The sequence below is a fragment of the Podarcis erhardii genome (assembly GCF_964252035.2).
Source record: "Podarcis erhardii genome assembly, chromosome: 13".
NCBI classification, from domain to species: domain Eukaryota; kingdom Metazoa; phylum Chordata; class Lepidosauria; order Squamata; family Lacertidae; genus Podarcis; species Podarcis erhardii.
Genome location: NC_138502.1, coordinates 29263864 through 29287460, shown reverse-complemented (window position 1 = coordinate 29287460; position 23597 = coordinate 29263864). Strand labels below are relative to the sequence as shown.

At 44.6% G+C, this 23597-nt stretch overlaps 1 protein-coding gene across 6 annotated transcripts in view; it reads right to left on the bottom strand.

Moving 5' to 3' along the window:
- LOC309328111 (corticotropin-releasing factor receptor 1) overlaps positions 1-23597 on the bottom strand; it is an 86386-nt gene that overhangs the window by 22997 nt on the left and 39792 nt on the right. For 2 of the 6 annotated variants that reach the window (XM_081838063.1, XM_081838060.1), the window contains exon 3: positions 3487-3606. In XM_081838063.1, coding sequence (XP_081694189.1) covers positions 3487-3541 — 55 coding nt within the window. In that variant the 5' untranslated portion in view covers positions 3542-3606. The other 4 variants (XM_081838065.1, XM_081838064.1, XM_081838061.1 and 1 more) reach the window with 4 other exon arrangements.

Sequence of the window (23597 nt, the reverse complement as noted above, 5' to 3'; positions counted from 1 at the left end):
ATAACCATGGATAAGATGGAGAAAATTGGATTTGTGCCTGCTGGCTTCACCCTTGACCTTGCGTTCATACTTTGGGATGAACTTGTGCTGGCTGCAAAGGGGTGGCAAGGAACTCTATTGATGGCCTTCCCCCTGGAAAAAACCACTTTACTAAAATAGCCACATTAGAAATTACTGCATTTTACACGACCTAAGTACTCAGAATGTCCCAAGTGAGGGCAAGGTGAGGAGGAAGGGTGAAAAAACTGCACACCTTTATACTGTGGTGCAAGAAGGACAGGAAGTTTCTTCTGCATTTGATCTTGCCACGACACTTGCATGTCCCATATATATCATACCTTCCACAGTCTCCAGCAGTCTATCTTCACACCACCTTGCCATTTCTCCTACCCTCAGCTTTCAACCCTTGTCTAAGCTCACAATCTTAGACAGGGAATCTTAGAGAGACAACCTGAGACAGATTTCTGAGGTGATTCTTGTATCTTTGCTGGGCCTGCGCTCCTGGGGTTGAGCTTTTCTCCCAGCTTTGGTGAATTCCTCAGAGCTTCTTGGCCCATTTTATTTTCCTCAGGAGTCTTGCAGATAACCTTAGCAAAGATGGGAATGGCTGTGGCAAGTCAAGGTCTTAATAAGCTTTAGCCCCTGGAGAACGAGATGGGGGGGGGGGCACACACACATGCATTGCTTTTCCCTCTTGACAGGAGAAAGGAGGGAAAGGGGAAAGCTAAACCTTTGTTGAAACTGTGTGACAGGATCGTTTTTGCTCACATGACAGCTTCATTGCTGGCCGCTCATCCCCTCAGAAACTATGAGGCTATTCCCACTCATTTCAAATCAAAGCTGTCAGGTCAGATTGGAAGGGTGATAAGCCATAGCTGCTTCGGCAGAGCAAGCCAAGTGAAATGTGGATAGACTTCAAATAAGCAGGGTGGTGAGGCATTCTGCTCTCTCTCCCATTTAGCTCCTACAGTGTTGGCAAGGGCTTGGCTTGGACTCAAAGGTAGCGTGTGGCAGGCAGCATTCCTGCCACTAGGCCCAACCAACTTGAACCCCTGATACCATACCCCACAAGTGCCCTGGAAAAATAGGGACATCCCATTTCTCAGCCCCCCCCCACAAGAGCATGGCAGCCATTTTGGGTGCCATGATATCACATGATTTTGTGTCGAGATCTCGTACCGGAAAAGCACTTTTGGAGGGGCTGCGATCTCACCCGGGTCACGTGACTTGCAAAGGGAGCACAGACAGGAAGACGCATGCCCCGGTTTTGGGACGCAACATGTTGGAGGGTATGTGATGCTGGTGGCCAAGATGGTGGCAGTGGACAACATGAGGCTTGCCAAGGCCCCTTGCCCCTCCCAGTTTTTATTCCTGCTCCCTGCCCCCCCCCCATTCCTAGCAGTGCTTAACACAACAAAGTGCAAAAGAACTGAACTGGAAAAATAGGACACCATCCAAAGAGAGCGGGAAGATGGCCTGCTTTCTTCCCCAGCATGATGTTCAGGGTTGTGACAGGACCATGGCTCTTCCTGACAAGCTGGAAATCAAGCAGAAACGTCTGCAAAGAGGTCAGCATAATCCAACCACTGAGGAGGCAGTATAGAAGATCCCCGTGATTCAATTTGCACGTTACATGTTAATACTAGTGCAGTGACCTCTTTTTTATTTTTTAAGGTGGAAATTTAGAACACAGAAGTACGGGGCAGGAGGAGTGGAAGAAGGGAGCTCCTTTCTGTACTTGCTGTTTCCCCGCCCGAGACACACACACACCACACACGCCAGGGGTACCCCCAATTCAAACATGCATTTTGAACCCTGCTGCCACGGTGAGCGGCAGGAGCAGTGGGGGGAGTAGGTGTGGAAAGGGTTAAGCAGTGGTGGACCTTGGCACCTCAAATTTCAGTGGCGCCCTGTGCAGTGTGCCAAAATCCATCGCCCCCACCTCTTGCTTTCCATTGGATATCATAGTTGCAGTACCTGTTGCAGTGCCCTAGAAGCTCTGCACACAGTGCAACTGAAGCGGTTACACTCCCCTAGAGTTGCTTTGGACTTAGGCATGACACTCCTCACCCCCATTTCTCTGTTCCTGGCCATTCCCACTCCCCACAAGGTATGGTTCTTTCTTTTTAGAAACGGCTGCAAGGCTATGTGTTTGGCGCTAACAGAAAGGAGGACTTCGGTTGTGTACATATTCTGGTTTACTCTGGCTCCTGTGCACTCTCACTGCTAGTATTTGAAGGGCCCATGATGTTAGTCACAACCCACATCTATCGTGTAGTTCTTTGAGAAATACTGCTGTTTGATGTGCTTTCCCTCAAGCTAGATTCTATCCAATTCATAAACATCTGCTGTGTTCATTTTGCAGTTATGCTGAGGTGTGTACAATTTGAGGCAGCCATTGTGCATGTGCCGATAACAGCTTTATTGAATAGGATTTGTGTAGGGCGTGTGTTTGCAAGCGTGGGAAAACAAATCACGTAATGCACGTTGGGCGAAGACATCCCTGCATTTTTTTGTGTTTTAAGCCACTAATGTGTACATAGCATTTATGTCAGTACTGTAAAAGGTAAAGGGACCCCTGACCATTAGGTCCAGTCGTGACCGACTCTGGGGTTGCAGCGCTCATCTCGTTTTACTGGCCGAGGGAGCCGGCGTACAGCTTCCAGGTCATGTGGCCAGCATGACTAAGCCGCTTCTGGCGAACCAGAGCAGCGCACAGAAACACCTTTTACCTTCCCACCGGAGCGGTACCTATTTATCTGCTTAGATAAATGTACTGTAGTGTGGAACAAATGCAGGCATCTTTCCCTGCCTTGAAAATTCTCCCCAGGACAAAACTCTGCAAATCTCGACTTGGTCAGCCTCACAAAAAGGCTTCTTACTAAAAAAAAAATCTCCATGAGGAATAGCCAAGATGACAAAATATCCTTTTTAGCACTGGTAGATAAAATCTCCCAAGACCATGGGCATCAGAGACATTAACATCTTATCCTGGAAGGGTAACATGTCGTTCTGATTCATAACCATCACCCCATTTAACTGCAAAATTTGAGCTTCTGACACTATCATCACTGGGGTTCTTCCCTTTCTTCATCTCTGTTAAGAGACAACATTGGGCTCATCCACACTCCCCTTTGTCCCATCATTTGCAGGCGCAGGTCCACAAGGTTTTTCTTTTGTCCTGCCTCTTTCCCCGGGAAAACCCTCTGTTACTGCTGAATCGGAACAAACATCAATCTGCAGTAAACCTGATTGACATTTGTTCTGATTCAACAGTAAACCACAGATTTTCCCGGGGAAAGTGGTGGGACAAATGGATCTGTGTGTAGAAATTGCAGGAAAAATGTGAGCCCACTGAGTACTTTTTGCAAACTTTTGCTTAAAGGAACTGAAGGCAACGTGTCGAATCTCCAGCCCACGAATGAAAATAGGCTGATCTGTCTATCTCAAGGTGCCCTCCTTGCAGCCCCCCCTCTTCCGGCTTACTTGAAGTGTTGTATCGCACTCCGAAGAAATACTCGGGACAGGGGCGGGCCACCATCTGCCCTGCTGCACTGCGAGGCCAACATGTCCCTATCAGATCCACCAAGGCATAGCACTGGGGACCTACAGGGAAGAAAGCAAAGAGGAATTAGCAAAATAGTCACAATGACATCGTAATTTATTTATTTTTACAAGCCCATCCAGAGGCCCAGTAGGGTAGAATTGTACTGCCAAAGAAGCGTAACTGAGACAATTGCATGGATGCAGAAATTATCTAATGAGAAGAATTTGAAACAACCATCACCACATACCCTCCAACATTTCTCCAGTGAAAATAGGGACGTCCCATTCCATACTCTGGGCAGCTTCCAACATATATAAAAAATACTAAAACATTAAACATTAAAAACTGCCCTATACAGGGCTGCCTTCAGATGTCTTCTAAAGGTTGTACAGTTACTTATCTCCTTGGCTCAGGGGTCACATACTAGGGTTGCCATATTTCAAAGACTGAAAATCCAGACAGAAAAGTTGTCAAGCTTTTTTTGGCAAAGTTGTCAGATTTCCCCGGACATTTCAGCAATTTCTGTCCAGACGTATGCCAGCCCTACCTATTTCTCTGATGAAAGTAGGGATGTTCTAAGGAAAAGCAGGATATTCCGGGATCAAATCAGAAACCGGGCTGGCTTCTGTAAGCCCGGGACTGTCCCTGGAAAATACGCACGCTTGGAGGGTCTGTAATTCCTAGATGAAAGTGTCTCCTGCAGAGAAAGGTTTGAAGGATTTGAAGCAACCCTCAGCGGATGAGGTTTCGTTTTGTTCTTGCTGAGGATGACTGCCATACTGGGGGTTAGGAAGAAAAGTTCCATCCATTGACTGGCAATCTTGGTTTGTTTGCCACTTGACTGTTGTGGGGTTTGACTCCCTTGCTTGAATCATCTTGGGAGCAATTTGCTCTGCTGCCAGCACCATTTCTGAAGGGCAATTGCTCTCTGCTTGCGGAACAGCACAGCCTGGCTGGCGCAGCCTGGAGCAGGGAGGAGGGTAGTTTAATGTGGCCTACATGACCTTTGGTCTTTTCCAGGATTCTATGAATTCCGATGGCTTTCCCACGCAACTTCTGTGCCTCGCATGTTTCCCCCCTTGTTTGGTTTGACACCGGGAGGGGTTGGGTAGCAGCATGCAGCTTGTCACATTTGCAGAAAGCACCCGGGTCCTACTGTTTAATAAATGTCATTTCGTGGTTCCTTCCCTCCCTCTGGAATGCTGAACCTAATTAGCCCGTGGTCTCTGTTATTAAGTGAGTCATTTCTGAATGCTTCTGGAATTAGCTCCTTCAAATTACTTAAGACCATGCTGAAAACAGCAGCCTCTCCTCTGGTGTGCCCTAGAACAGGCAGTTCTCCAAAACAGCAAAAAAATAAAATTAAATAAAATTATAAAATCCATCGCCAAGAACATTGCATCTCTGAACTTCATCCCACATGGAGCCATTCACCTGCTTTGGAGGTGGAGAGATTCAAAACTCTCTGTAATTATCTCTATTTGGACCACCACATTTGTTTTGTTTTGTTTTGTTTTGTTTTGTTTTGTTTTGTTTTGTTTTGTTTTGTTTTGCCACCACGATTTTTCTTATCCTCATAAGAGGCATAATATAGAGATAAGGAATTGGAAGAATAGTTCCCTAAAACCCTGTGCCTGATGGCAGCAAGGAGAGGGAGGTGAAGACCTCTGAGATTAAATTAATTTCGGGAAGTGTTCTAACAGACAGATTGTTTGCAAAGATGCATGATATAAATCCCACTAATTCAAATTGTGTGTTTGTGTGTGATGCTGTTGAGTTTAGAAAACAGGATTTGAAGTACAGAGTTCAGCAACTTGATATTATTTCCTTAAGCTGCATCAACAAGACTTACATGTTGAACATGATTTGATGCTGACTTGGGTGGGCCTGGGCCACTTAATGTTCACCCTGGACAGAGACTGAGCCATGCATAACTCAAAATGACCTGGACTCAGGAGTCCGTGCATTGGAGTAGTACTAAGGTACCAAGAACCCTAAGACCATCTCCCTGGACCAGCACAGGAAAAGAAGTGTCTGCAGAGCTTCCTTCTGCCAAGATATCCACAGATGAGAATTAACCCTCCAGGGTTAATTGTCATACGACAATTTTGGTTTGGTTCATCATAATTTTTCATCTCTAAGCAGAAGCTATGTAATTTCAGATACTAGTGTATAATAATTTCAGATACTAGTGTTTAAATTGGGAGAGCCTTCCTTGCACCCTATGCACACGTTGGCCTCAGATAGCTTGTGTCCCATTCTGTAGCACTGACATAAATAATCTGTTTCCTGGCTCTTGCCTTCACTGTATTCTGTCCAAGGTCTCGATGCCCTTCCTGCCATCCTAAACACCTGACTTCCACCTTCTGTCCAACATTGTTGCCTTATTGCCTGCTGGCGGTTCCCTGGACCCATTGATTGACAGGACCTAAGATTCTTCCCACAAACCTCCCCTTTGCACCACTGGGCAGTGGCTCTTTCGCACAGATCCTTGTATGGATGACTGTATGGATGGAACACTTGGTCTCAAGCAGGAGGCTGGCCAGAGCTTCTGTTCATTGGCTTCTATGTGTGTCCTATCTTCACAGGTCACACATTCTGATGATTATTTTTTTGGATACACCTCAGTACACCTTGCCTTTCCCCTTCCTCCTTTATGGAAATAGCAGCTTTAGGGACACATTTAAATTGGGGAAACAGCACAGGGGTACACTACTCATCTTCTCCCCCAGCAGTGCAATCCTGCTCTTAAGCAAAGGAACGATGTTGAGAAATATTTGGAGAGTAGCCACCTAATGACTATTGCATTATATTCATAAGAAAAAGCTCTGTATAGGGTGAAAAGACCATACCTGCCTATTAACCCTGTGCTTTATCCTCAAGGTATAACTTACGCACAACTAGATGGTCTTGACCTAAACAGAGACACCCTCGCTTCTGCCTTTTTCTTTTTCTTTTTTTGCAGTTCTGTGGATAAGACTAATTGGTCAAACTGCCCTGTATGGAATTTGGTATTTGATCAAAGTGTTGAAATTAACCTTTTGGTACCTCCCAGGTGACCTCTTCATAATATTACAGAGCCTTGGAAAACCCTTGATGTATTTCTTTGGAAGACCAGCTAGGTCACTGCAACAGGGGCAAAAAGAGGACACAGTTTGATAATGATTTGATGGATTCACTTATAAGAGATATGCGACTGTGTGTTGTTCAAGTACAGCCTGTACGTAGGCAGGATCAAATTCAGAAGCGGTTTATCCAGTTTCCATTCATGCTCTTGATTCATTATCTGTGCCCAAAATTGGTAACATAAGGCTGGCACAGCTATTTCTGAGCCTTCCTTCTTCTAACCGTCAAAATGGCGTACGCATAAGGAGCCAACTGGCAGAAGGTGATCTTTTCTTTTGGCATCAGATTTACCACTCCGTTCACCCGAGTCAGAATGCACAGATCCCTGTATGGATGACTGTATGGATATAACACACCACTTGAGCAAATATTACAGAGAGACGGGTGCAAGCATGCAAGCACAGTGAATACTTGAAACTGTCTAATACCAGATGAGTTCAGCTGTCTCAGTACTGTCTACTTTTCGTGGGTGCTCCCAGTCCTGCCTCTTGAGATCCATTTTTAAGTGGGAAATGCTAGGGGCTGAGATTTAGAATTTCTGCATGCAACACGAGCTCTGCTTCTGAGCTATGGCCACTCTGCCTATAGATAAACATAACCTGCATTGCAAGGGGGTGGAATAGATGACTGTTGGGATTGCTTCCAACTCTACAACTCTATGATTCTATAGCCCATGACCAACCGCAGTCTAATATGCTTTGCACCAGCCAGATCAGCTGCTGCTGGGATTCCGATCTCTTTGTGCACAACCTAAGTAAAATAACTAGCTTCAGTTCTCACCATAATAGGTAGATGTGAGGCACACTCAAGATATTTGGAGCAGCCCAATGCACATAGTCCTTCGTTAGGCAGCAAGCCACACACACACACACACACACACACACACAATAAATATGGAAAGCCACTTTTCATGACACAGCAACACAACTCCCAGAATATATTCAAATACACAGCTGGATTATGGGATGTTGAAAATCTAATCATTATTCATTTCAGATCCCATGCATACTTCATCTGTTCTACTGCCGTGCTCTTTGATTTTAGGAAACTTTCAAAATTAACTGGTTTCCAGTCCAAAACACATTTGTTTGGAAGAGAACAATTATCGTGTGATAGCAGGCTTGCTTCTTAATTATCATGCTACAAAATTGCTTCTTTGGAAAATTTCTATGTAGCTACGTAGCTTCTGAGGCTCAGTGGCCAGGACACACACTTAGCATTCAATACCTGGGTCCTTCTGAAGCACTTGCAACACTCTCAAGAATCATATATGCAACACTCTAAAAGAATCCTGCTTCTACACCAACCTGAGGGTGCAGGAAGCTACTGATGCCTGCTTTAACCAAGTCAGCACTAGGGGGAAAGCTCTCTTTCCATCAGCTGCTCCTACTTAAAAGAGCATGCTGCAAGCAATATGCCGTCTTGGCAAAAAGCCCAGAATAAAATTTAAAATACTAACTGATGTAAAGGAAAGAGGAGGGTTTGCCCTGCCAGACATTAAGCTTTACTATGAATCAGCAGCATTCTGCTGGTTGAAAGATTGGCTACTTCTTGAGAACACTGACATTTTGGATTTGGAAGGTTTTAATAATGCTTTTGGGTGGCATGCATATCTATGGTACGACAAGGTTAAAGCTCATAGAGCATTCAAAAATCATATTGTCAGGAAAGCGGTGTTTAATGTCTGGACAAGATACAAAGACCTACTGGAAAGCAAGACCCCAAGGTGGTTGTCACCTTTGGAAGCTAAGGCTCTGAAAAGACTCAATATGGAGGCCAAGTGGCCGAAATATTGGGAGATACTAGAACAAGAAGGAGATACATTGAAATTGCAGAGTTTCGAGAAACTAAAAGATAAAGTGCGAGATTGGCTTCATTATTATCAAATAAGAGAGGCCTATAATTTGGATAAAAAATTGGGCTTCCAAGTGGAGAAATCGAAATTGGAAACAGAACTGTTAGAACCTAAAACTAAGATTCTTTCAAGAATGTATAACTTGCTGTTGAAATGGAATACTCAGGATGAAACAGTTAAATCAGCTATGATTAAATGGGCGCAGGACATAGGTCATAACATTATGTTTGCTGACTGGGAAATGTTGTGGACCACCGGTATGAAATTTACGGCATGTAATGCCTTAAGAGAGAATATTATGAAAATGATCTATAGGTGGTACATGACCCCAGTCAAGCTTGCTAAAATTTACCATTTGCCTGATAACAAATGTTGGAAATGTAAAGAAACTGAAGGTACATTCTTTCACCTTTGGTGGACGTGCCTGAAGATTAAGGCTTTCTGGGAGATGATATATAATGAACTGAAAAAGGTATTTAAATATACCTTCCTTAAGAAACCAGAGGCCTTTCTCTTGGGCATAGTCGGCCAATTGGTGCTAAAGAAAGATAAAACGTTTTTTATGTATGCGACAACAGCAGCAAGAATACTCATCGCAAAGTACTGGAAGACACAAGATTTGCCCACCTTGGAAGAATGGCAGATGCAAGTAATGGACTACCGTATATGGAATTGGCAGAAATGACTGGCGGAATCCGAGACCTGGGAGAAGAAGTGGTGGAAGAGGACTGGAAGAAGTTTAAGACTTATTCGCAGAAATACTGCAAGGTTTATGAATGCTAAAATGATGTTGGATATAAAAATAATATGGCATTGGTGATACAGTGTTAAAAAGTATGCAAAAATGTAATAGAAAAAGGGTGAAAGATTAAAGTTATATTATGTCAAAAGTAAACAATATGTTAAAGGTGTTCAAACATAAGGAGGAAAGATCGGAGACATAATAGAAGTGATTTTAATAATTAGAAATGAGTTTTGAAAGAGGGTAAGGATTTGCTGTATCTGATTGGACAAAGAGGAACACAGAAAAGGGAGGCGGAAGGAAGTCAAGAAAGATTGCTATGTAAACATGAATTTAAAAATTGGAGTTTTTATTTTTAATTTGTTTTTTGTATTCTGATGTATGTTTGTGATTGGCTCTGTGGTTTTGAAATTCTGTCGTTCTTTTGTAAAATTAAATAAATATATTTTTTAAAAAAACAACAATATGCCGTCTTGGTGGCTGGAGACAGATTCGTTACAGGGCTTCCTTCCGCAACTAATTGCCCACTTAATCAATTTTGATTGTCCTTGTCATCTGACAGGCTTCCCTGTGCCCAAGAGCAGAGGACATCCCTCCACACCTTGCATGAGAGAAATCCATAGCAATTACAAGATGTAAATGACAGGGAGCAGCAGAAAACGTACTTTTGGCTTTACCTAGACTCTTAATGAAGTGTAGGTGGGTTCCCACGAGGCAAGACACAGTGATAACAGCAAAAACCTTTATTGAACTAACAGAACTGGACAACAGGTGCAAAGCGACTCCTTATATACATTTCTGAAAGCCTGGGCCACTCCCACTCCCAACCTGATTGGCTGTCTAAACTTCCAAGCTGCGAATCGTGACTCAGAGTTGACATATGTTCCGATTCTGCAGTAAACCGCAGGTTTTCCTAGGGAAAGAGGTGGGACGAAAGGAAAAAGACTCTTATGGGCCTTTTTCAGCACACAACTGAATTGGAAAATTGAGAACTGTTGGGGCAGTTCTCATGGGGCAGAACCCCATGACATGAACTCCCACATTGAGAGCCAGTGTGGTGTAGTGGTTAAGAGCGGTAGTCTCGTAATCTGGTGAACCAGGTTCGCTTCCCCGCTCCTCCACATGCAGCTGCTGGGTGACCTTGGGCTAGTCACACTTCTCTGAAGTCTCTCAGCCCCACTCACCTTACAGAGTGTTTGTTGTGGGGGAGGAAGGGAAAGGAGAATGTTAGCCGCTTTGAGACTCCTTAAGGGGAGTGAAAGGCAGGATATCAAATCCAAACTCCTCCTCTTCTTCTTCTTCTTCTTCTTCTTCTTCTTCTTCTTCTTACAACTCTTAGCCCTGAACTTTTACTGCAATCATCACCCTCCAATGACAAATGGCTGCCGGGAGGAGTTTGTGTGCAATTTTGGGTGGGAAGTTGGAACAGGTTCAGAGACAAGGAGCATGCTCCAGATAGGTGTGCTTTTCCTTCAGAGCAAATGTGACCTGTTGAAAGCACACTTTAAAAACAAACAAACATGAGTAATGTCATGTTTCTTGTGGCCTGTCATACACATCCTGCCCAGCTCGTCACAGATGCCCACGACTTTTCTGTATTTCACACCATAAAAGGGAAAAAAGGACAGAGGTAAAACGCTTTGTGGCTAAAGGATGAAATAAAGCTTGCATGAAATCATTTTAACTTCATTGTACTTAGAGTTCCATTAAGCAGATTGTATGGGTGTATCATTTATATTTTACTTGGAACCGGCTCTGTGGTTTTTAAGTTAAGTCCCTGCTGCGTTTATTTCGTTACTGGCCATTGTGGCAGGGAGAAAAAGAACCTGTGCCTTTTGAAAGCTTTTGAGCACCTGCCTCTGTCAAAATTGGATTCTGATCCCACTGGAAGAAAGCTAGACGATAAGGAATAAAAGTAACCATTAACCACAGCTCTGGGCCCTGATGTATTTTAAAAAAACTTATTCATAGCCATTTCTCTAGCACTTTTCTTTGTAAAAAGTGTTTCTGAATTCTAATTTCATTTATATATCCACACCACCACCTTCTGTGGTAGGCAAAGGATTCTCTGTGTGTCCAGCCAGGCACCACCTGCCTCAAGTATAACTTAGGCTGCAAACTTTGGCACCCTTATTTGGGGATAAGCCCCATTAAAGCACAGTGAGACTTAGTAGTCGTGCCATTAGGGCAGAACTTTAGGTCAGCTGGACAGCTGGACAGTAGAGTTGGCTTAGCATACAGTGGTACCTTGGTCCTCAAACTTAATCCGTTCCGGAAGTCCGTTCCAAAACCAAAGCGTTCCAAAACCAAGGTGCATTTTCCCACAGAAAGTAATGCAAAATGGATTAATCTGTTCCAGACTTTTAAAAACATCCCCTAATACAGCAATTTAACATGAATTTTACTATCTAACAAGAGCATTGATCCATAAAATGAAAGCACTAAACAATGTATTGCAGTCACACAATCCATCAATAGCTGAACTGGGTTCCACACAGTCACAAAAACAAAAACAAAAAGAGCCGCAAAAACAAAAGCGCAAAATAAATAGCAAAAATAGACTGACCTCAGCATAACACTCAAAACGGAAGTGTGGCGCTCAAAGTGAAAGTGTGGCACTCAAATCAGAAGCGTAACACTCAAAATGGAGCACATTCAGCTTCTGAAAAAAGTTTGCAAACTGGAACACTTACTTCTGGGTTTGCAGTGTTTGGGATCCAAGTTGTTTGAGTACCAAGGCATTTTGAGACCCAAGGTACCACTGTATTTTGAAATAAGTGAAACAATGCACATTTACCATCTAAAGACACACACACCCTGCCGCCAAAAAACTTAAGTCCACAAAGTCCAGAGTGATAAAAATTAACTAATTGGACCACTGGATACTTGGGAACCACAACAGCTTTTGCAGAGCAAGCCTATGTATGTTTACTCCGAAGCAAGCCCCACTGAGTTTGCTGGGGCTTGCTCTCAGCTAAGCATGACATTGTTTGCAGCCTCAGCAGTTTAATTGATTTCCAGCGGCACACCCATATAGCTTGTCGGTAGGGCTGGACGAGAGAACTGTTGTTGTTTGATTTTAATGAGAAACTACCTTATTTGCAGGGACGCGGGTGGCGCTGTGGGTTAAACCACAGAGTCTAGGACTTGCCGATCAGAAGGTCGGCGGTTTGAATCCCCACGACGGGGTGAGCTCCTGTTGCTTGGTCCCTGCTCCTGCCAACCTAGCAGTTCAAAGTGCAAGTAGATAAATAGGTACCACTCCGGCGGGAAGGGGGAAAAGATGCACATGGCAGTGAAAATTACATGCAAAGCGCATTGTATTAGGTGAAACTGCTTGCAAAAATGTTAAAGTCGCATTAAAAAGGCTGCATATTGGAAGAAACACACAGTAAAATACGGACAAGTTTTCAGGAGGATTGTTTAAAAATAAATAAATCATAACACACTGCAGAGATGTGGAAAACTGAATTTAAGAGTGGAATGATGAAAAACATGGGGAACTGAAACTGAAGCGTTTCTTCCATCCTTGCCTGTCAGTTACACTGTTTGGCAATTTAAGACCACAGGAGAATGACTCCATATTCAAAATTTCCCAAGCGCAATGAAAGAGGAAATAATATCAAAGAAATGCAGTTCTCTGAGTGTGGATCCTTATGTAGTCAGAATGGCACTATCCATACACAAGAAAGAGGTTGGCAGCCAGTGGGCTTGGAAGAACCCCAAGATTTGCAGAAGTACAAAAAAATTTTTAGAATCCTTCCGAAAGTGTTTGCGTGTGGGGATAAAAACAGCCCAGTGGGAACTAAGTATGCCTCACTGGCCGCAGAGTGCTGGCAGCAAGGGAGGGGGATGGAAAAACAGCAGGCAGGAGGAATGTAATGGAGTATCCTGGAACAGGACATGTTAGGATGGACCCTTGAACAGGAGCATTCCACATCGCAACATTTCATTGCATGCCCCCACTCCCCCCCCCATAGTGAGTCCTAGCTTTTGCTTATAAAATACCAAGTCACCTCACACTTAAGACTGTCCCCTTTCTTCTGGGCTCTCTCCAAAGGCGTACTGATTAATGTCAATCACAGTTTGCAAATGGGATCAATTAACAGATAGAGCCTGAGAATTAAACATTTACTTACTTACTTACTTACTTACTTACTTACTTACTTACTTATGGTAAAAGGTAAAGGACCCCTTGACAGTTAGGTCCAGTCAAAGGCGACTATGGGGTTGCAACGCTCATCTCGCTTTCAGGCTGAGGGAGCCGGCGTTTGTCCACAGACAGCTTTCCGGGTCATGTGACTAAACCGTTTCTGGCACAACGGGACACCATGATGGAAGCCAGAGTGCACAGAAATGCCGTTTACCTTCCCCCCACAGCGGTACCGATTTATCTACTTGCACTTTTGGCATGCTTTCTGTTATGTAGTGAGTTGAATAGGATCCAAAATGCATCAGTGATTGGTCCTAGAACAATAGGATTCAGAATGCAGCAGTCTGATGGTCTACAGGAGCCACCCAATCCAGCGCCAGGTGGAAGTGAATCCGCGACTTGATTGGCCTACAGGAGAATCCCGGAATTAGCCAATCACGTGGGGCCCATTGTGTAAATAATATATATAAAGCAGACATTCTGGGGGAACTTCCATTCCTCCTCATCACTATGAGCTGAATAAAGAGCATGAAATCCACTCTTGACTCTGAGTATATTTCACTTTCGAACTGCTAGGTTGGCAGGAGCTGAGACAGAGCAACGGGAGCTCACTCCGTTGCGGGGATTCAAACCACCTACCTTCTGATTGGCAAGCCCAAGAGGCTCTGTGGTTTAGACCACAGTGCCACCCATGCCCCTTGATTGATTGATTGATTTTAAAAACCCTCCACTGACACTTCCAGTAAATACACCTTTCATTACCTGATATCACAACCCAGAGTTAGGGATATTATGCTGGACTCATGCAAAGCATAAGCCACAAAGACTTCAGCTACACAGCCTCCACCGATATAAACAGGAGCTGCTGAAGAGCCCCAGTAGAATGCAATGAAGTGGTGTCATGCTAAATTCTGAAGTCCAGGAAGTCATAGTTGGGATGTGCTATTGGGTCACCTGTGTCTAGAGATGTATGGAGGCAGCAGTTTCTGTGCTGTCCTGTGTTTGTCACAATCAGCGCTGTTTCCCTTCTGCTGCTGTTCGGCTTCTCTCCGGCTCCTGCTAAAACCTATCCACTATGGTCAAAACTAACGAAATTAATTACATAATGAATCACACAATTGATTCAAATGCATTTCAATGGAAGGGAAATGCCAAAAAGAAGGCGGGAAATAGTGTAATTGTTGACATAATGCTTGAAGACTAAAACAATAGGGAATACTGCTCAAACATTCCCTTGTGCGACTTCCATCCCTCCCAGCTTCAAAGTCTCTTGAAGATATGCTTTTTTGCTCAGGCTTTCCTGGATTGTTAAAGGTGGAGACTGCCCTTTTGTATTTTAAGATGCTGTATTTTATTTTTGTATGCTTTCAGTGTTGTTATGATATGCTTCGGTTTGCTCTACTCACTTAGAGATGTTTTTATAGAAAGCAACCTAGAAATAAGATTACAGACCCCATACCCCCTTCCCTCCTGGAACCTATAGCCATGCCATAAAGAGAATAAAAAAATACAGGCAGCTGCATTCTTCCACTCAATATAGACTGCTGTGTTGATCCTATATATCATTATGGGTATACAGATTAATAAATATGGTATAGAAATGAACAGCAAAAATTATTTTAACTTTTTAAAAAGCCGTTTTAATTATAATGTTTTGCTTTACCATATATTTAAATTAAGGATGTTTTAGTGCCCCAATGGACTTGTTATTGGGTATTTTAGTTATGTATTGATTTCATAGTTGCAAACACCTTAGAAGCCAATCTGGCATATTAGTGGTACATAAATTAATATATAAGAAAATAATAATAATTACAAACAGACACATGAGCAGCAATACATAGCACAATACCCAGTTCATTAGGATCAGCATGAAGGTAATTATATAGATTCCTGGGAGTATAGTTTTGCTTTGTTTTTAATTCGTTTTTATTAAGGATTTTCTTCTGTTACAAAACAAACAAACAATGAAATGTTCATACCCTGGGAGAATAGTTGGATGTAATTGTAGAGTTTTCTGGGAGTACGCTGCAATGTACTCAGTGGTGCTTGCTTCTGACAGCACAACTCACCTTGTAAAACACACTGATATTGAGCAAAAGATTTTAAGGCAGCTGAAACATGACATTTAGCTTTTAATTAGAAACACAAACAGTTTTGTAAAGAAGGGTTATCATTAAAACTCCGTGGCTGAAGTAGGGATTCCATCAAAGGAAAGGAAAGAAGTGCCTGGCCTCTGCTTGGCTGTTTCCCTCATTCTCTGTGCCAATCTGTCATAAATAATAGTAAAAGTGGAAAGCTTCATGATCAAATTATTCCATCGTCAAACCACTTCCCCTGGAGCTCCGGAAGATAATGCCATCACTCCTGTTCTAAAAAAAGTTCAAGAGCTGCACCCTTTTATTTTCCCTCCACTGATGTTATGGAGCGCTTCCATGATTAATTGAACTCAGTGGTGCCACCAGAGCAGGACTGGGACTCAGCAGGACTCAGCAGAATGAGCAGGAAGGCCCCTAAACACAGCAAGGTTGGCACACCTGATTATGAAGTTAGTGGAATAAAACACACAATCATCTAATAAGGTGGGAGGGATGCTCCTGTGAAATAATTTAAGACTGGAAAATCCAGTGGCACCATTAGGTCCAGAGTCTAAAATTATGTAACAGCACCACTGATTTAACTTGGGACCCCCAGGGCTGAACATCTTGCTAATAGTTCCCACCAGCACCACCACTCTGCCATGTGACGGACAGTTTGATTATGGGTTGGCTTGCTTGTGCATCTTCCCATCTGCTTGCCGCTTTCTTTGCTGTATCAATCTTGGCAGGCGTGTAGCAAGCGGCAAGCAAACAGTGCATCACCCAGACACTCTCTGGGATATTAATGGACAAGGAGCCCAAGAAGCCACTGGCACTACAGGTTTGGGCATGACAAATGGCAGGGGAAAGCAGCGGCCATCCATCACGCCTGGCACCCAAGGGCACGCGGCAGCTACCAAAGCAAAAAGAAAGAGGTCCTTTAGGGTGGAAAACAAATGAGAAACAACAAGGCAGGTTCCTTTCCCAGCCAAAGAGGGGAGGGAAGCATTTCGTCACATCTTTACTGGACAGATGACTCTAGTTTAGAAACTCTGGAGCTTTCTGGGAAGCTGCATCCTTTGACTGTGAGCATCCTCAGTCTAGATGGTTTTCTGCTACTGGGAAGATACTCTGTGCACGCTAAGAGGCATTCCTCTTGAGTCTGCCTGGCTGAAAATGTGCGGGAAATAAATTCACAGCTCTGAGACCTCCAGTTGCGGTGGAACTGTGCATTCCACCCTAAGATTCTTCAGAGGAAAGCCAAGATATAAATTAGGTAGAGCGGTTGGCAGCAGTGGCGTGCGCTGAAATTTTCCGTAGGGCCAGAAGCGCCAGCTTGTGAGGGAGATTGGGGAGGGGGCGCATGGCATCTTGATGTCCTGGCATCATGCATGTGGGCATCGCGCCTCCATCCCTTAGCCAGGCAGAAGCTTCTTGGGCTTTGGGAAGGAGGTGCCAGGGTTCTGATAGAAGAAGAAATCCAAGTGACGGATTGTAGGGAATCAAGATATGGGAGGGTGGAGAGCCCTAGCTACCCTCATGCACACCTCCTTTTTGATGCTAAAATTTGATCCAACTGTGTACATCAACAGAGGTGAGTGGTGCAAGGGCACCCTCCATGCGGCGGGGACTCCCTCCATCATCGATCCAGATCTTGATATCCTATCAATGAGCAGGCATACCTCTTTGAACACATTCTTTAATACTAATCTAATACAATGTGTTCAGTGTCTGAAGAGTTTGCAACCTGCATTTAAAAAGCGTTGCCTTTTCTCAAACATATTTCTCCTTCTTCTCGGTATTCATTGATCGGTGGGTATATACAAATAGGTTGATACATGAATTCGGATAAGATGAATCTATTGTGTGGGGTAAATAAGGGAAAGTGTGAAGGAGAACACAAATCAAATCACAAAAGGAAAAAGTAATGGATAGATGACATAAGGTTCTGCACCAGTTTAAGACCCAGCAGTATTTTGAAGTTTTAATTTATGGGTTTCAAAAAGTGCCATATTTTGCTTTTCAAGTTAAAGAGAGATTAAAAAAATATATACTAAGGATGGCATCCAGTGGTGTTTTTTTAATGGGGAAAAAATAATAGAGCAAGTATATGTTTAGGTAGCTGGATTTATGCTCATTTTTTTCTTGTGCACCTGCAGAATCATAGTTTACCCACAGCCCTGGTTTTCACTAATAATAATAAAAAATATATAAATATTATTTATTTATACCCCGCCCTCCCTGGCCAAGGCCGGGCTCAGGGCGGCTAAAACCAAATATATAATACATTAAAAACACAAAACCAAACAACTGATTAAAACACAGCTCAAAATCACAGTAAAACAAAAATAAAATTAAGTGGCCAACCCACGAATCACAGCCATGAAGGTAGGAATATTAAATATTTTCCAGACTTGGTTACTCGGTCCCATATGGGCCGATAGAAAAGGCCAAGGGGGCCACTTATATACAGGGTTTCATTTATGGCATGCCTTGTAAATAAAGTCAGAAAAGTTACTGTCAGGGAACTGCCATCAGAGCCAAGAATGGAGGTAAGGCTCCGCAATGACGCAGGAGAGGGAACCAGCAGGGGGAGAGAGAGCACTTCCTCTGGGGAAAGAAATCAGCGTGACGCCAGGAAGAAAGGGGAGTCTGAGAGGGCTTCGGAGGGAGGGCTCTGAGACGCTTCCACCGAGACCAGCGGGGAGAGCACCGGACCTCCGCTAGGGACGCCCACTCTGCGCAGAAAGCTTCCGCGCAGGGAGGCTAGGCAGAGACTTGGTGTCAAAGAACTTTTATGTTGGAAGAAGTTCAGGAAACGCCCACTGACGGATTCTGCCAGTGACTAGGACAGCCACGGAGTAAGGGCTGTCCAGCCAGGGAAAGGTTTAGCCGGACAACGCAGTCTGGAGCAGTTGCGGCTTACACACAAGCAACCCCAATTCCCATTACAGCAATCCATCAGTCCTTGACGTTGCTTGTGCACAAAGCAGGACAGGCAGCACCATGAGTCGGACCGGAGGAGCAGGCGCCGGAGAGGGAGCACAGGGAGGACCAACTCTGGAGGAGAGAAACAGAGATTTGGAACAGCAGCTGGCTCTACTAGCGGCGCGGCTAGATGAAAGGCGGACTCAGGATGCCCAGGGGAAACCCACCTCCATCGCCAGGAAGGTACCGGGACTGGTGCATAAGTTTGGGGGCAATCCCAGAGATTATAATGCATTCAGGACAGAGGTGCAGTACGCGCTGGACCTGCAGTATGATGACTTTGTGGACGATGGGGCGAGGGTAGCCTATGTGATAGGGCATCTTCAAGACGCTGGCAGAGAATGGGTCAGACCCTTAATGGCATCGGAGAATGCTGCCTTAAAGGACCTTAGGAATTTTTTTGGCGCCATGGACGTCATGTTTTCCAGTCAAGTGGAGCAGAGCGTGATGCACAGGGAACTGATGGCGTGCAAACAAGGGAGCCAATCAGTTAGAGAGTACTGGTCGCGGTTTGCGATGCTTATCCACAAACTTGGGTGGGAACTGGGTTCGGAACCAGTGCAGATGCTATTTGAGGAAGGCTTAGCCCCTTCGGTAAAGGACGAACTTTCCCGCTCGCCCCGCCCACAATCGATGGATCAGCTGACTAAAATGGCGCTTGCTGTTGGAGTACGCCAAGAGGCGCACGCTTTAGAGAAGCGGGAAGGGAGAGCAGAGCGTTAGCATGACAACCACATTCCTGAAATGCCGGAGCAACCTTCCCAGCCAGCGGAGCCAATGGAGATTGGAGGGGAGGGGCGTGCGCGCGCGGGGTTTCAAACTCCAGCGAGGTGCGCAAAAGGGAGGGGAAAACAACCAAGAAGTGTTTTCTCTGCCAACAGCCAGGACATTTTGCCAGGGTCTGCCCTCAGAGAAAGGCATGGCAAGGAATGGTGGGGGCGGCTGGTAGTGAGGAGGAGGGGAATAATAAAGAACAGGGAAACGCCAACACTTGGCTGCCGATGAGCGGGCACAGCAGCCAGGCCAGCAACCAGTAAACGTGCCCAAGCCAGACCCTCCCCCAGCAGCCATAGCCATAGAGGTGGTACTAGAACTCCCTAACGGACACCCAATCAAGGTGAAGGCACTGCTGGATTCAGGCAGTTCTTGCAACTTTTTTAGCAGGGATTTTGCACTAGAGCACCAGCTCCACGTTGTGCCTCTAGAGCACCCCTTACAAGTAACGACCATTGATGGCAGAGAACTCCTGGGAGGGTAGGTGACCCACCAGACTCCTCCCATGAAAATGAGGGTCTCCAGACACACTGAGACCATTGCCTTTCACGTTGCCACACTGGCCGGACCGCCAATCATACTGGGGATGAGCTGGCTGGCACTGCATGATCCAGTAGTGGCATGGCACCAGCGGACAGTTACTTTTGGGTCAGCTCACTGCTTGGAACACTGCCATGGGGGGGAAACCCCAAGGATGGCCGTAGCCAGGGTGGCAGGGATGGCGGTAGGGGAAAAGGGGAAGGTACCACCGCAATACGCTGACCTGGAGGACGTCTTCAGTGAGAAGGAGGCTGATAGACTACCCCCTCATAGGCCCTTTGACTGTCAAATCAACCTACTCCCAGGGGCTCAGCTGCCAGTGGGTAAGCTGTATGCCATGTCGGACAGGGAGATGCAGGACTTGCTGGAGTTTATTGACAAGAACCTGAAGAGAGGTTTCATAAGAGAATCGAGGGCGGTGGGGGGCAGTCCGGTGTTCTTTGTGGACAAAAAGGACTCCAGTTAGTCGTGGACTTCAGGGGGTTAAATTTGGTATCGGAACCAGTGACCTTCCCAATGCCCAGGATTAACGACATTTTAACCAGGGTAAGGAAGGGGAAATTTTTTACCAAGCTGGACCTGCGGGGGGCGTACAATTTGATTAGGATGAGGGAGGGGGATGAATGGAAAACCACCATGTTCACCCCTCTGGGGGCCTTTGAGTACTTGCTTATGCCTTTCGGATTACAATCGGGCTCCGCCTGTTTTCAATCCTTCATGCACCACGTGTTGGGGTCCCTACTGTACAAGAATTGCGTGGCCTTTCTAGATGACGTGCTAATCTACTCGGAGAATGAGGAGCAGCATGTTAAGGACGTCAGCGAAGTGCTAAAGAGGCTGCAGGAGCACCAGTTGTGGGTCAAACTGGAGAAGTGCCAATTCCATGCCCGAGAGGTCGAGTTCCTGGGATACAGGTTGTCGGACAAGGGCTTAGCCATGAAGCCAAGCAAAGTGCAGGCGGTGCTGGAATGGAAGACCCCCAAGACCCGAAAGGACGTGCAGAGGTTCCTGGGGTTTGGGAACTTCTATAGGAAGTTCATCAAGAACTTCGCCCACTTAACTGCACCCATCACGGATTGTCTCAGTAGCAAGAGGAAGTTCGTATGGACAGAAGAGACACAGCAATCCTTTGAAAGGCTAAAGAGGGTGTTCGCTTCGGAAGAGCAGCTCTTGCACGTGGATCTGCAGAAGCCAATGAGGCTGGAGACAGACGCGTCAGACAGAGCGGTGGGGGCCGTGTGCCTTTTTTCGAGGAAGCTGAGCAAGTCAGAACAGAACTACACGGTGTATGACCGGGAACTGCTTGCAATTTATGAAGCATTCCGACGCTGGAGACATTTGTTGATAGGGGCGCTGTGGGATGTAAACACAGGAGCAGTCAATGACAACATTCCTAGAGTGTACATGTTAGAACATGGGGAGGGATGTCTGTCCAGCAAGCAGGTAAACTTCCTGGGGACGGATTTCCTCCGCATGTGACCAGAGGTGGGTGTGGCCTCACCTGTGCAGGTAATGATAAAAGCACAGGGCAGGGAGCCACTCGCTCTCTTGCCTCTTGCCTCTTGCCTCTTGCCTCTCTGCCATCTTCATCTTCTGAAGGAGCAACATGCCCTCTTGGCTCCCAGCCAAGAGAGGACAGTACTATCTTGCTACAAGATAGATTCTAAGTGCATGTAACCTTTTTAAGCCTGCCTACCTTCTGGGATCATATTGTGAACAGAACGTGAGTAAACTCTTTTATACTTTTATAAAGACTGTGTCGTGTCTTGTATTTTAAGAGGGAACAAAGGGGAAATTACCAGAGTAATTATTATAGAGGTTCTAGCGAACCTGTGCAAGCGTTACCGTTGCGAACTTAAAGGGGAATGTCTATAAACTCTGCTGATATTTTGGGAACTTGTTAGTACAAGTTGGATAAGGATATAATTAGTCAATATATCCTCTCCTGCACCCCAGAACATTCCCACAAAGGGTTATTGGCCCCAGTATTGCATATTTCTGCGTATTTTTGAAGGATTGCGTTGGATTGTGATTTTGAGTTGAGTAGTATTTTTCTGAGTTAACTTCCTGGTAAGCACATGGTCCTTTGTTCCATTGTGCAGTGGGGATTAAGCACCCCCCCCCTTCCCTCAGAGTTCACAGTGACCCAAGGCAGTGAAGAATTGTTTTGTATTTTGAGATTTTGATTTTAAAATTTTGAGAAATTTTGAAATTTTGAAGAATTTTCAAATTTTTGGATTTTAAGATGGCTAGAGCAGCTTTTGATAGTGATGCAAAGCTAGGAATGCCTGTGCTGAATGAACACAATTTCATACACTGGAAGCAGCGCTTGGTAGCATGTTTAGATTATAAGCACATTTTGGAAGCTTTAAACCCTCAACCTACGGGATCGTCTGAGGAAGCTTTAGCCAAGATAAGTGCTTGGAAACGCATGAACAGCGAAGCTAGACACATAATTTTGAGTGGACTTCGTGATGAGCAGCTATCATTAATAAATAGTACAGATGATGCATCTCAAATCTTAAGAGATATTGAGCGCGTGTATGGAGAATCTAGCATAAACTGCTTCAGAAACTTGGTGTGTAAATTAACCAGAGTGAGGATGAATTCAAAAGAGGAATTCACAGAGCACATCAACAAGTTTACTGAGATTATTCAAAGAATTGATTTGACTCCCAAAGCTTTTGATGAAGATACAAAGATAGCATTTTTGTTATCATCACTTGGACCACGCTTTAGCGCATTTGTAAGTTTGATGGATCATAGACAAGGTCTGACTTTTAAAGACTTGATTGGTTATTTAAAAGAAGAATGCAGAGATAGAGCTGAATCTCCAGTGAGAAATGCTAGAAGCAAGGACAGCAGTTATGCATCTAGGCAATTTACAAAGTCCAAAGAGATGCCTAAGAAAGTGATTTGTTTCAATTGTAACAAAGAAGGACACATTGCAAAGAATTGCAGGGCTCCTAAAGCCAAGAAACCCCACCCCTTTCAGCCAAAAGGAGAAAAGAAAGGGAAATGTGAATGCACATGGCTACTGCAAGAAAGGAATTTAACTGTCCAGAATCGTGAGAATAGACGTAATAAATGGATAATTGATTCAGGTGCCAGCTCACATTTTTCATATAAAAAGGACTATTTTAATGAGATAAATGATGAAGAAGGATCTGAAATTGAAATTGCAGATGGGAACATTGTTAAAGCAAAAGGTGCAGGTTCCATGAGTCTGAAATGCAATATAAACAATGAATGCATTGAGAACACAATCTCTAGAGTTTTGTATGTACCAGAGCTGAGCTGCAATTTAATCAGCGTGTCCACATTGGACAAGAAAGGTTTCCAGATCACATTTGGAAATGGAGAATGCAAGGTGACTAGAAATGGCAAAGTGTTTGCTCAAGCAGAGCTAATCAATGGTGTATATGAGCTTGATTTTTCAGAGAATCAGTCTGCAAAGGTGGCACATTCCAGCCAGAAGGATGAAGCAGATCTGGACCTGTGGCACAGAAGGCTTGGACATAGAGACACCAACGTCATTCTGGATCTACAGAAAAGAGATCTTGTAAGAGGTTTGCAGGTAAAGCAGAGCAACAAAGCTCCAGCAAAGTGCATAAGCTGTATTACTGAGAAGGCTGTAAAACCTTCATTTCCACGTTGTGCAGAACAAAGAAGCAACAAAGTGCTTGACATAGTGCACACTGACATATGTGGACCCATGAATGTTCCCTCACTGGGAAAGAATAGATATATTTTAATATTTCTGGATGACTTTTCAAGATTTTGTGTTGTGTATT